The sequence below is a fragment of the Rhopalosiphum maidis genome, chromosome 1, assembly GCF_003676215.2.
Source record: "Rhopalosiphum maidis isolate BTI-1 chromosome 1, ASM367621v3, whole genome shotgun sequence".
NCBI classification, from domain to species: Eukaryota; Metazoa; Arthropoda; class Insecta; order Hemiptera; family Aphididae; genus Rhopalosiphum; species Rhopalosiphum maidis.
The window spans coordinates 43608878-43622350 of NC_040877.1; the positions used below are offsets into that span (position 1 = coordinate 43608878).

A 13473-nucleotide genomic window follows, 5' to 3' on the forward strand; every position below is an offset into this window, starting at 1 on the left:
TTATATATACTAGACCGCCAGTTATTGTTGAATGGCGTATCAGAGGAAGAACTGACTCCCATCCCTCGGTGTAACCAATAATACCATTAAATATCATTGATAAGTACATATACCACGATAATAATACCTATAATTTTGTCTTTAGTACAGACAATACAGTAACACAACATATCTACTATCTACATCATATACTATTATTAATTATTCTAAATAGTTTCTTTAAGTATATATTTGAATAATCGATGTCTACTTCTACATCTACGCGTAAGTACTGAATTACTGATTATAATGGTGACTTGTAAGTGTGTTGTAACGTTACTAAATTGTTATCTGGTTTTGGACTTGCCACTTGAATACTTGATAGTGTATTTTACGACTTATCACTCATTATTTATGTAACATACTAACATATAATTCGAAAGTTGTCAACGTGTGTTTTATTTAGTAAAACGTCTACTTACAGTACACCGTAATCTATTAAATTGATATCGACTTAATAAGTAAAAGTTTTTATATTATATAAATTTTGTATCCATTAATAATCGGATTTATTATAATATAAGTTTTGGACTAAGTAGACAATAATATTGTCACTGTATCTAATCAGGTACGATGTCGAACCAAATTGTAGCCAACGAGAGCAACAAGGAGAATGCACCAGAAAACGAAGAAAAGAAAATTCCCATATTTTCAATTGAAAGTATCCTTTTTCTATTAATTAATTAAATTACATATCTTTAAAAAATTATAATGTATGTTTCATTTATTTTACACTTAATGTATAGGAATGGATAATATTAAAAACAGTTATCTTCCTCATGTACCCAAAATAAAAATAATAACTTGAGTAACCAAGGATTTTATGTATAATGTCTTACCAAATTAATATTATTATAATATGATAAAGCAATTTTTCATTCTCCCGTTTATAAATACTTTTTTCTTTTTTGCTTATCTGAAATCATTGAGACCTATCACCGCTAAAAAAGCAAAACAAAAGCTTCAAACATCCTATACTGACCTTTCTCCTTTCTGATTCCTGCTTTCTTCTCAGATTCCTACTTATAAAATTTAATGTTATAATTCTTGAAAATTTATTAGTAAAGGTTACTCGTAATTATTAAGCAAAAATGAATTATTTTACTATTGCGATTTCCCAATATTACAAATTTATTAAATATCAATTATTACTTGGTATATTTTCCATTCGTTATTAATTATTTTATATGAATAATTACTAACATATATAATGAAATTGAAAAAAAAATGGGTATCTAGTATTTAAATTTAAATATTCTTTAATAATATTCTAACAGTATTAAAGATAATTAAAGAAGCCCAACAGCAGCATGGCTTAAGGCACAATGATTATCAAAGATATAGGTAAATATTAAATAATACTATATTTTTGGTGAAAATATTTAGAAATACTCAATTATTCATTTTTAATTTATAGAGGTTATTGTACCAGGCGTATCAGACGTTTACGAAAAGTTATGCATTTACAGCAGGGGGATCGTAGACATTTTCGTAAGAAAAATGTTACAGAAACCAATCTGACAGATGAAAGGTAAGATATTCATGTTAATAAAAATAATCAATTATTTAATTGTAACATTCTATTAAATTTAGAGCTGTTTACATTCCATTGATGTTGGCTGAAAGAGCATGGAGTTATGCAATGCAACTACGAGTTGAAGCTAATACAGAACCGAGGAAAAAGTTTCATTTGGTATCTAGATTAAGAAAAGCTGCTAGTTATGCAATACAACTTCAAAAACTTTGTGAGGTAGAGTTATTGTAATATTACATACCAATTATACCTTGTTCAGATTAAGAGTGCCCAAACTCGTGCATGCATACTGAGCAAACAATTGTCAAATCCCTCAGGCGAGATCAAACGCCCTGTGATTGGTCGGCATTGTACGACCGCTGTTGTTGATTGTTGGAGTCACTATGTATAAATATGCGTTGGCACACCAAAGCGCTCCCCATAGCAAAATACATGCGCGAACAGAACTGGTTTTCATCCGAGGGACTGAGCACAATTAACCTGAACAGGGTATAATTTAAAGTATGATCATTTTTTGGGTAACAATAAATTTGCCAGCCAGAATTTATTGAATTAAATTTGTAGTTTATTAGTGGGCTAAATCAGAGGTTCCCAAACAGAGAGTAGTAAACATTTATATTACGTATATTTATAAAAAATAACAATGATAAAACATAACAAATTTAATATTGAATTATTATTTATTAAAAAATATAATATAATATATTATAAAAAATTAAAAGATATCTTTTATGTATAAGTATGTAATACACTATTTGTCATGTAATTATATACTGTTCATTTATTACTCTTTATGTTAATATTCAAATTCAATTTTAGAATCGATCATTATCAGTTGGTAACAGTGGTCTCATTTGAGAAAGGGAAGGATGAGAATGCATCATTATTAATTTATATAAATAAAATAAAATTGTGTTTTAATATTTATAATGACAATGATATGATGTTGATTTTGGTACAATAGCAATATGTCTAAAAGATTATCCTATCACTTTAATTAAAACAATAATTATTTCATTTGTAAAAAGTTTACCGATTACTATATCAAATAAAAGGTTTATTTTTATCGCTCAAAAGAGTAAAGACATATTTTGATATAATAGTAAATATTATTTACTTCCATAAATGTATATTAGTAACTTCTAATAAAATTCTGGGTTCAATCAATATAGTCTTTCCAAGAAATTTAATGTTACCTATAAAATTCATCATACATAATATAACTACTTTGGTAATCTAGGGAATTACCAAATTTATCTTAACAAACAATATTTTTAATTATTCATCATTCAAAATATTATAATTAGGTCTAGGGACTTCTAGGAGTTTGCATGTTTTTCAATAATCATTAAAAATATAGCTAAGTAAAATATAAATATGTTTTATATCAACACTAGTGTATATTTAAAATTTATAGCTGCATATTTTGCATATTTGACAATATTTATACAAAGGTGTAAGTTTTATTATATTATAAAAAAATACTTAATTTTAAATAGATTTTCTAGACCTAAGATATTATTATAATGGTTTTATTCATATAAAATTAATGTTTATGTTTCTTGACAATCACTTGCATGGTTACTTATCAGTACACCGCAAGTGTGATTCAAAAACAATAAATCGAAAAAGAAAATAATAACTAAGTAAATTTTTATTTAATACTATGATTTTTTTTTTTTTAATGCATATTTTAATAGCATATTTATTATTTAGTGGTTCTTTAGTAGATAAATACATGCATGTTTCAAGGTTTTTTAAGGTATGAAGTCCCTAGCCTTAATTATAATATATAAGGTGTTCAAATAATATAAAAATTGTTTATATAACACAATATAAATTACATATTTTAATTCAAAGTATTTAAATAAAATAATAATTTTAAATGTTTGAATAATATGTTTTAATAAAAACAAATACATTTTAGTCAGAAAAATTTGACGCTCGGACTCAATTGGAAACTCAAGCTTATGTAGCTTGGTGTGAAGGAATGTTACAGTTTGAATTACAAGAGTGGAAACCGGCCATTGAAAATTTAAAAAAAGCTCAGTAAGCAAACATTTTTAAGTATTACTTGTTTACGATTACAATTTATATTAAAATATTACTCTTTGTCAACCATTAAATATCTTACATGTAAATGTACATGTCCAAATACTGTATGTGAAATTTTAGTTTTACATTTATTAACATAAGATGTCATCAATTTTGATAACAATATTTTATTTTTCAGAATGATTTATGAAAAATTAGCTTCCGCACTAAACGAAGAAGATGCTATTTTATATAGAAATCGCTATGAAGAATTAGAACCAAGCTTACGCTTCTGTGCTTATAACATTGGCAATGAGACAGATGTTAATCAACTATTACACTTACGTAATCAAGCACAAGGGGATTTATTAGTGACATTAGATGTTAGTTATTTTTACTAGTAAAAAAAGAATATCATAATTAATTAAATAAACCATACATTTTTTATAGACTTTGATGGCACAAACGAGAGACTCATTAAGTGAAGTGACTTGGAGAAATCGTACAGTGCCTGTAAAAAATTCTCGTGTAAGGACTTTCTTATTAGCAAACCGTGATTTTAATAGTTTGTTGGACAAATGCACTACATTAGCTGAAAAAAGTGATTCATTGGAACAACATTTAATGGACTGTAAAGATGCTATGTTAGCAATAAGGGATGACATAAAAACTGAACAGGTTAGATGTTTTGAGTTATTTTAATTTTGTTATTAGGTTTGATTTATATCGCTTTAATTGATTAATACACATTTTTAATGCAGAAAATGGATGGTTCTTCAACTTCTTCAGCATCATCATTACAGTATCTTCATACTTATTTGTCATTTATTCGTTTAGAAAGGTCAATACAGCGTAATTTGTTGTTAATTGAAAGTGCATTGGAAAATGATGGCAAACAAGGAACAGTTGTAAGTTTTAGTGCTGTTTAAAACTATAATTTATTTTTAAATAACTGTATATTCTTTTGAATTGTATCCTTTTAATTATTTATTAATAATTATTATTGTAACATAGGGAAGTAAGAAACTTCAAGATATAACTAGATTATATGAGATTTTGATACAAAATATTTTGGAGGAACAACAATTGCCTGGTTTGGAAGACGACTCAGATTTTCAAGAAAAATTGGTTATTAAAGCTAAAGCTTACAAAGCATTCAGGTATATTTTAAAATATTTCATCATAAAACTTTTCTATGTAATATTATCATCTTATTCTAAATTGTAATTTTTTTCTTTTTTTTAGATGCTATTATATTGGTCAGAGCTTAAGTACTCTGCACCGTTGGAGGGATACAATGGCTATGTATGAACGAGCATTACTTCATATATCTTCAGTTATTAATCAAGTTGATGATGATTTGAAGACGCGATTGAGTAACTTAGTGAACACCATCGAGTCTTCCAAGTATTGCGCTCATGCTCAAAGTGTTCTCGAACAAGATAATGAAGAAGAATTAGATAGTTTGAAAAATGCCAAACTTCAAAAGGTAAGTATTTCAACATAATTATTGTTCGACATAATTATTCATTTAAATACCTTTATTAATTTAGATGCCTTTGACAAAACGCTTGGACGAATACTACGAAGATTCGAGTATATTAGGTAAAGATCCTAATGTTATTAAAGTACCACCTGAAATGGAAGAAATACCGTGCAAGCCATTATTCTTTGATGTTGCATTAAACTTTGTGCAACTTCCCGCGTTCAAAAAACAACAACCAGTGTCTGATCCGGCTAACAAAGAAGGAATTTCCGGATTTGTTAAAGGTCTGTGGGGTTGGGGTGGAAAAAAGAAGTGAACGTTTAATAATAAAACACATATTTTGTATTTTTGAACTTGTACAATCCAAAATTCAATATGGATAAAATACTGTACAATCAAATATTTTATCTTTCAACATAGTTTAAATATTAAAAGTTTGTTCAAATAATGATAATATATTATACATCAATAAATTAATGATTAATTAATTTTTCTATATTATATATTAATTGTATACATTATAATAATAAATTACTGCTAATGAACTTGGTTTCATTGTTTTAATAACAGATATTTTTTAATATTAAGGAAAACATTGATAATGACTAATAACATGATATTTACAAATTCATAATAAATATGGTAATGGTATATTATAATGCACTCACGTATAATTTAATATTAGTTTATAAGCGACAGTAGTTACAAGAGTTGAATAATATACATATTATAATAATAATAATATGTATACAAATGAAAATCTTTAATTACAAATTGGCAAATCGTTTCGTGCTTTGACTCATTACTTTCTGTCCGCCATGGTGTCTTAACACGTCTGTCCACTACTTTTATCTCTCCTGGCTGCATGACTTCTGGCATGCTTCCTCAAGTGATCTTTCCTGTAAAACGCACGGCCACACTCTACGCAAGCGTGTCGCTTCTCACCTGTGTGTACCACCTTGTGCAGGGTCAACTGCTCCTTGCGTTTGAATGCTTTGCCGCACACCGTACAGGCATACGGCCTTTCGGAACTGTGGCTCTGCCTGTGTCTCGTCAAGTGGTCCTTGCGCTTTAGCCCCGCACCGCAAATGTCGCACACGAATCTCCGTTCCGTGGCGTGAGTGCCCAAGTGTTCCTCGAGCAGATGCTTGTCCAAATACTCGGCCCGGCATTCAGGACATCCGAACATAGTGGTGCCATCCGCGCAGCTCGTTATCCGTATCTGGCCGGGCTTCGGTTTGACCTGCGGTGGCGTTGTTGTCGTTGTCGTTGTCGTCGTCGTCGGCGGACAGCGGTCACTTGCGGATGCTACGGTGGCATTCGCTTGTTTGCTTTGTTTTTTCCTCTTCTTCGGGGGCTTTGTTTCGTCCCGCACGTCTTTGCAGACCGACTCACCCGAGTACTTTAGGAAGTGGTGCAACGTGAGCGTGGCCGGCAAGTGGGACAGGTAATCGGCCACGGTCGACCCGGGAGCAGCGATGCTTTGCCATGACGGCGGCATGCCGTTGGGCTGCAGTGTCACCTCGCCGTCGTTGGCGTAGTGCTGTTGCGACCCGGTGCTGTTGAAGTGCACCCCGCTGATGCCCGCGAAATCTTGGTCGATTTGCAGCGGACCGGAAGCGAAGTGGGTGCCAATCATAGCGAAGTCCATTTGCTGGAGTATGTCGCTTGAACGAAACGTGGAAGTCATCGTTTCTGTCGTTTATCTGTCTGCCTCGGTAGTTACCGATAAATCGGAGAACGCTTATCTTCAACACCACTCCTCCGTGGAAGGGACGACTCACGTCCGAGACCGCCGCTGCGATTGTTACGGGAAATTGAAAAACGCGATACAAGATGGCTGCGTTGATTTCGTATAATCAATAAAGTATTAAACATACAAAAAGAAAAACCATACGTACGCCTTTCCATGAGCAGCATTTTGGCGCCCTTTCAAACAACCCTTCCTGACCCCGTTATCAATACGCACTTGCACGACCTATACCGGCAGCGCGCCCCTTAGTCCCATAAAAGACCAACTCTGGCAAACTGTTTTAATATATAAACCACGGGCATCACATTTTATTTTTTAGTTCGTTTAAATTACGACCAATTTATTTACACACTCCAATCATCCCTGAACAATGGTGGTGCTAATTTTTAAGAAAGGGAGTTGAGTCCGGGCCCATCTTTACATATTTCTTGGCCGCTTCCGCATGATTGGCGTATTCAGGTTAGCCGGTATGGTACAATCGCCTCGAGCAGCTAATCTTCACGAGTGATATATCGACTAAAATTGCTATTATTTTACATAAGTACCTAATTCATGAAATTATCAACGATAAAATTATTACGTATCCTGTGGCCTGTAGAATAAACAAACTAACGACTAAAGACCAGTGAGTAATGAACATAAAATAACGCTTTTTATTAAGATAATAATTTACGCGTACCACTGGTTTAAAAGATATCTATATTTCATTCAGATTAATCGTATAATATAAAACGAGTTTAAACAATATAAATATTTAACGACTTAACATCTTAACTACGTGTATAGGTATTACAAATATTTAAGAAAATTTTTGATACATGTTACGTTTAAAGGTAAAATATTTTTGATGAATATTTGGTAGGTGATTCAGATAGGTAATGTTAGTAAAAATAAAATATATTTTATGTTTGTACTATAAATATTTAAAAAAAGGAACTAGTTCACGTTCACGTTCCTCTAGTTAAAAAGGAGCTTAATCCTTTACCGTTCCTGTCTTAAAGAAAGGAACTAGTTCCTTTCCTCGTTCCTTTTTAATGTGAAGTAAAATAAAATAAAAAACATAGGTAAATTTTTATACTATAATTGTTTTAATTTTAAAATCTTAAACATAATACATATTGTTGTATAGTAATAGTTTTAACTTTTGTAAACATTATCATTTTATCAATAATATCGTATACAGGTTTATTTGTGTACTTTTTACATTAGCTACTAAATTTAATACCTACATTTTTGATGATTTAATTACTTTTATTTAAAAATAAATGAACGAAGAAAAGAACGAAAAAAATCTTTCATGTTCTTCTAAAAAGTGAATGAAATTCCAATACGTTCCTAAGCATGAAAAAGGAACTACTTTCCCGATAAGTTCCTAAAAATGGAACGAAATTAAAGGAACGAATTTCTTTAAACACGTTCCTCTAAGAACTGACTATATTTCACATATATATTTGATGATTTCCGGAACAACACATATTTGTTGTGTGATTTTAATTAAAAATTGGTGTAAGTATATTACGTATATACCAATTTAGTGTATAAATTGAATTTAAAAATGTTTAGAACGTATATTTTACGTCCATAGGTACATAATATACGTAGCACCAGTAATACGATTTTGTCAGTTTTTGGCTAACTCAGAATCAAATAGAAAATATAAAAAAATAAATGTGCAGAAGATCAAAATACACACATCTACACTAGGTATATGAATATAATACCTATACCTATTTATTTTCGTAGTTATTTGAAAGGTTTAACATAAAGTCATAAAATAAATGTATTGACAAAATCAGTACCTACTAGATTTTTGTAAAATCATGAAAGATCATTACCCAAATAATATTCAAGCCTGGCAACAAATCTAATGTGTTTTAATTAATGAGCTGAATGAGCAATATAATTTTAAATCAAATCGATCTGTTAGTTGTTACTTCGAACTTGAGATATCGAAACCACATTATGAGCAATTATCTTATACACTGTATACACCCAACATTTAATATCACATATTTTTAATGACATTGTTGTTTTTACTATTTATACATAATATTAATACCACAGATAACATTAATTTTTAAGGTGCTAATTACAAAACTGGAGGTGCAAACAGAGCGGTATTAATACCATTAGGCACTGTAGACACTGTCCCAACTGCCTATAACCTATATCAAACGTAAAGACTACGAAAATATGGCTAAAAATATACAAAAAAATAGTATTCACATTTCACAAGTACCTATGTTATGAAATTCAATTTTATCCAGTGCCTAGGGCCAACAGATCTGGCCCTGGGTGCAAACCACACTGCACAATCTCCCTCCAAATTTTGACTGCTGACATAAATTCTTTTTTCACTACTCTCCTCCCACCAGTTAGGTTTCTTACCAAAATTAAGCTTAATCTTATGTCAATATTACCTACTATTCTAGTAATCGGATAAAATTTTGAAAACCAAAAAACATACTCGAATTTCTCATGAAGTTTACTTGAAAACGACTTTTCTACTATTGTGAAATTAAACTTTTACACTCTTCAATATTTCATTTTTTAAATCTTAATTCTATTGATCTTAAAAACTTAATTTAAAAGTATAAGAATTTCCATATAAATAACTTTATGATGAATTTAAATATATTTTCAAAAATTTTACCGAATTTATAGCTTATAATTAGTACATAATACTATGTACAATTGGTAAAATACCGATATATTTAAAAGAAAACAATAATAATAATTTATATTTGTGTAACGCAACACCTCGCTAATTCTTTTACGTTATGTTCAGTGGCGGATTCAAAGGGTGCCCGGGTCCCCCCTTGGTAGTTATATATTCGTAGTTGTAATAATGATTATAAGTCATCGTTCAGACATCTGACTGGCACCATCTATTTTCGGATAATATAAAGCGATAAAACTATAATGATGATTGTAATCTTATCTATATTTTATACTTGAGTTATACTTTATTTGAAGACCTACCTAACATCAAATTCTAAATATTGTGCTTATAAAATTATGGTGATAAATTTTGCCCTCCCCCTCCAAAAAAAAATCTTAGATCCACCACTAGCTATGTCATATATACACTAAATAGATAATAAATCTTTTATTACGTATGCGTACATACTAGAAATCTTAGAAAATTGCCTATATTAAACTCCTTAAAAACAGTCTTTATTTACAGTAAAAAATCATTGTATACAAAAAATAATTCTGAGCAGATGCGATCCATCGGACTAAATATTAGTATATAATATTAAATTTATATAAGTCGTTAATAACTAGATACTAAGTATATATGATGTCATCAATTATTTATATAGCTATTTTTTATATTATTATTTTTAATATCTGCTATTCTGCTAGTATAAATTATGGTAGCATTGTTAGCACAACAATTACAATAAAATAATGTAGGTACAATATATAATACAAATAATCGGTATATTACCTATATAATGATAAAGCTTCAAATCAAAAGCGATTACAAGTTTTATAGCAGATACAAATTGTATAAATATCAATTAATGAAATCGAGGTTGAAAAAAATATTTAAAGTTTTGAGGGAATTTATTTAAATTAGGCGTTTGACCTGAAAGAAAACAAATACAATATGAGATACACAGATACTTTCATTTAAATGAAGTGTACCAAGTGGAGAATCATTTAAGCTAAGTTGAAGGAATGATTTAATTTTAAGTACCTATGTCACATACTAAAACGATTTAATTGAACAATATTAATTATTAGTCTATAATTCTGTATAAGTTTAGGTTATTGAAAATTTTTTTTTTTAAGAATATATTGGATATAATGTTTCTGTATCTCAAAGAAGATTGCTGATATGTTTTCACAGTATATTGCCATCATAGTAATTTATTGTACTCTTTTTTTGTATTTCCTATTTTAGTATTTAAGTATTTAATATATAAATATAAATAAATACCTTGACAATAGATCGGCACATCATATTATCATAGTTTATAGTTTATAATATACATTCATTTTTATAGTCGAGGTAATACGTATAAATGAATCTTGGAAAAAATATTAAAGAAAACACGTCAAATTAAAAATTGTGTGACGCTACTGGCATCTGCTATTTGGAATTTAAATTAAATTAATTTAATGATTTATTAAACTTATTTATTTATTTTGTTCATTAAATAATATATTATACCTATATTATCATTATTAAATATATTATTATTTATACATTTATACATTGAAATTCGATGATTGAATCAAAATTTTAAGAATTTAATTAAGTATAAAAATATATAGTATCTAGACCCAGGATATCTATAAAGTATCTTCCAGGAGAAACGGTTTTTTATATGGACTTGTATTATTATATTTTACACGATGATATTTTCAAATGCATTGTTTTCGACAACAATTAATTCAACTTCTGTTTTACTAATGGTAAAATAAATTACTTTAATTATAGTTATATCACAAAACATCATAAAATATATATTTAGTGATATAGCCCGATATAGGCTAGGCTGATTGACTGTCTTCGCTCAAAATTGTTTTTCATATATAAAGATAATTATCATTGAATTTAAATTTAACACATTCATTACAATGACTCATCACATAACTATATAAGTAAAAGATTTTGGAAATGCTTTGATAATATTAAAATTATTATCTATTCACCAAAAATCATATGAAATAATGCATTAAACGGTCAAAACCCAAGTACGAGTATTATATACATTCCATAAATTTAACTAAAAAATAGACAATAGTCGGCAAATTTTCTGACGAATAAGCGAACTTTGACGTCGAAATCCAATTTTATATCGTTCTAGGTTCTAACCAACTTGAACTGAATCCCATAGTTATATACAAGGACTTGTATTCCCTTATACGACTGAAACTGTATCTGTTGGGCATAAGCTTCTGTGATGTAATCTGCAAGATTTAAGATTTGCTACATATCTAATATTATATAATCTCTAGCGGTGGTCGTAAACTCATAACCGATTACAAAATCCTGCAGTACGCAGATTTCGAGTTAGCATGAATCTCATTAAAAGTATGACTTGGACATAATAGGTAGTATACCGCAATGCTGGTACACGAATGTCAAATGATGTCTATGAAAACACAGACGCATACATTGCGTATATGCGTATATGATGGACGAGACACTATATAGTCAGTACAGATTCTATATAATGGCGCAACAAATGAAAATGTGCGTTAGGCTTATCGAGACCGGATCGGGCGGGCATATACGTGTGATCGAATACGACTACAATAGACATTGAGTTCACGGGCGGTCAAAACAGATGTAAGAACAATATTTTAGGACGCCACACCCGAACAATATGTAGGTATAGTTTCCGTCTTGCAAACATTATTCAACATAAAATAAAATTTGTTTTCAACAGTACAAATTTTGAGTAGTAACCTGTAATAACTGAGAGAATCAATGTATTTCCAAGCTTAAAAGAATGAACAGGTACCTATAATAAAAGCATTTCTGCATGGGTTTTTACAATTTTTGAATTACTTGTTTAAAAATTAAAATATCGTAAAAAATCAAAAACCTATGTGAAAACACAGATAATATTTTATTAAATCTTATAATATATCAATCACCCACTGTTGTTAAAGATTATTATACAAAATTGGAACTGTCTATTGAAGTCTGAACATATATATTTGCCATGTCGTACGTTTTTAACTTTGTAAGACTAATACAACACACACGGATGTAGGTAGTGTAGTAATCTTAAAAATAATTAAAAGGTGTTCCACAGTAAAAAATAGTAAATAGTTATTTTATAATAGGTATATCATCTGTATAACGGTCAGTTATTATTAGGGTTGTGGATTTGTAAGAAAGTGAATTTTTTTCGGTTACTGTGAAACATAGCTTTATAAGACAAGTACATAAATTGAATTATGTAACAAATCCACATTTATAAAACTTTTAATTTCTATTTTTTTGCCTTTTTAGACCATATTTTTATTTTTTAGTTCATTTTCTGGTATTTTTAATTAAATTCAGTCAACTAATATCATTGAAAACTTTTTTGTTTTACATAGCTTGTATATAGGCAAGTCAAATTTATATTTTCAACTTAAAAATCAAAACTCAAATAAAATTAGGTAACTTATTTATAATTTTATTTTTTATTAATAAATACATCTTTGTACTATAAATATAATATACTAAAATCAATATAAAAATTAAATTAAAAACCATTTAAATGCATATTATACTATAATTTTTGGCATTTTAAGTCTTAAGTGCATATTTTAATGTTTTTTGGTGCATTAAATTCACAGCCCCAGATATTACTAACAGTGCTTGAATTGGAAAAAAAATAAAAAGGGGATGTAAGAGTGAAAAAAATGTATACCCACTGGCCACTTGCATATTTAAATATCTTACTACTTTTTTTAATTTGGATACAATTAGAAGAAAAGGTATAGGTAAATATTTTTTTTATAAACAGGGATTTGTATACGTCTCATTTTAATTCAAGAACTGATTAGGTACTAGTCGTTCCAATATAAAGTCCGCTTTCGTGTTTAAGAATGTGATAATAAAAAAATGCCAATCCAATCTGTTTGCATTTTTAGTTCCTTTTCATTCGTACA

The 13473-nt window shown here is 29.2% G+C and overlaps 2 protein-coding genes across 3 annotated transcripts; one reads left to right on the top strand and one right to left on the bottom strand.

Annotated features, from left to right (window-relative positions):
• Positions 1-115: 115 nt before the first annotated feature.
• Positions 116-5566, top strand: LOC113548276 (signal recognition particle subunit SRP68). Of its 2 annotated transcripts, none has more exons than XM_026949076.1 (12): positions 116-264; positions 608-700; positions 1317-1383; positions 1457-1570; positions 1633-1789; positions 3501-3622; positions 3807-3990; positions 4058-4285; positions 4369-4515; positions 4622-4767; positions 4853-5096; positions 5161-5566. In XM_026949076.1, the coding sequence occupies exons 1-12, from the start codon at positions 243-245 to the stop codon at positions 5407-5409; spliced, it is 1773 nt and encodes a 590-aa protein (XP_026804877.1). In that variant the 5' UTR covers positions 116-242; the 3' UTR covers positions 5410-5566. The 2 variants fall into 2 exon arrangements, with proteins under 2 accessions (XP_026804877.1, XP_026804878.1); XM_026949077.1 differs by lacking the exon at positions 116-264 and adding an exon at positions 342-500.
• A 131-nt stretch (positions 5567-5697) lies between these two features.
• LOC113548278 (replication initiator 1-like) lies at positions 5698-6943 on the bottom strand. Its single transcript, XM_026949078.1, has one exon. The coding sequence runs from the start codon at positions 6781-6783 to the stop codon at positions 5920-5922; it is 864 nt and encodes a 287-aa protein (XP_026804879.1). The 5' UTR covers positions 6784-6943; the 3' UTR covers positions 5698-5919.
• Positions 6944-13473: the final 6530 nt, after the last annotated feature.

Coding starts and splice junctions, on each gene's coding strand:
- LOC113548278 (XM_026949078.1), bottom strand. CDS start 6,783: ATGACTTCCACGTTTCGTTCAAGCGACATACTCCAGCAAATGGACTTC.
- LOC113548276 (XM_026949076.1), top strand. CDS start 243: ATGTCTACTTCTACATCTACGC. Junction 1,571..1,632: donor ACCAATCTGACAGATGAAAG/GTAAGATATTCA, acceptor TATTAAATTTAG/AGCTGTTTACATTCCATTGA. Junction 3,991..4,057: donor ATTTATTAGTGACATTAGAT/GTTAGTTATTTT, acceptor CATTTTTTATAG/ACTTTGATGGCACAAACGAG.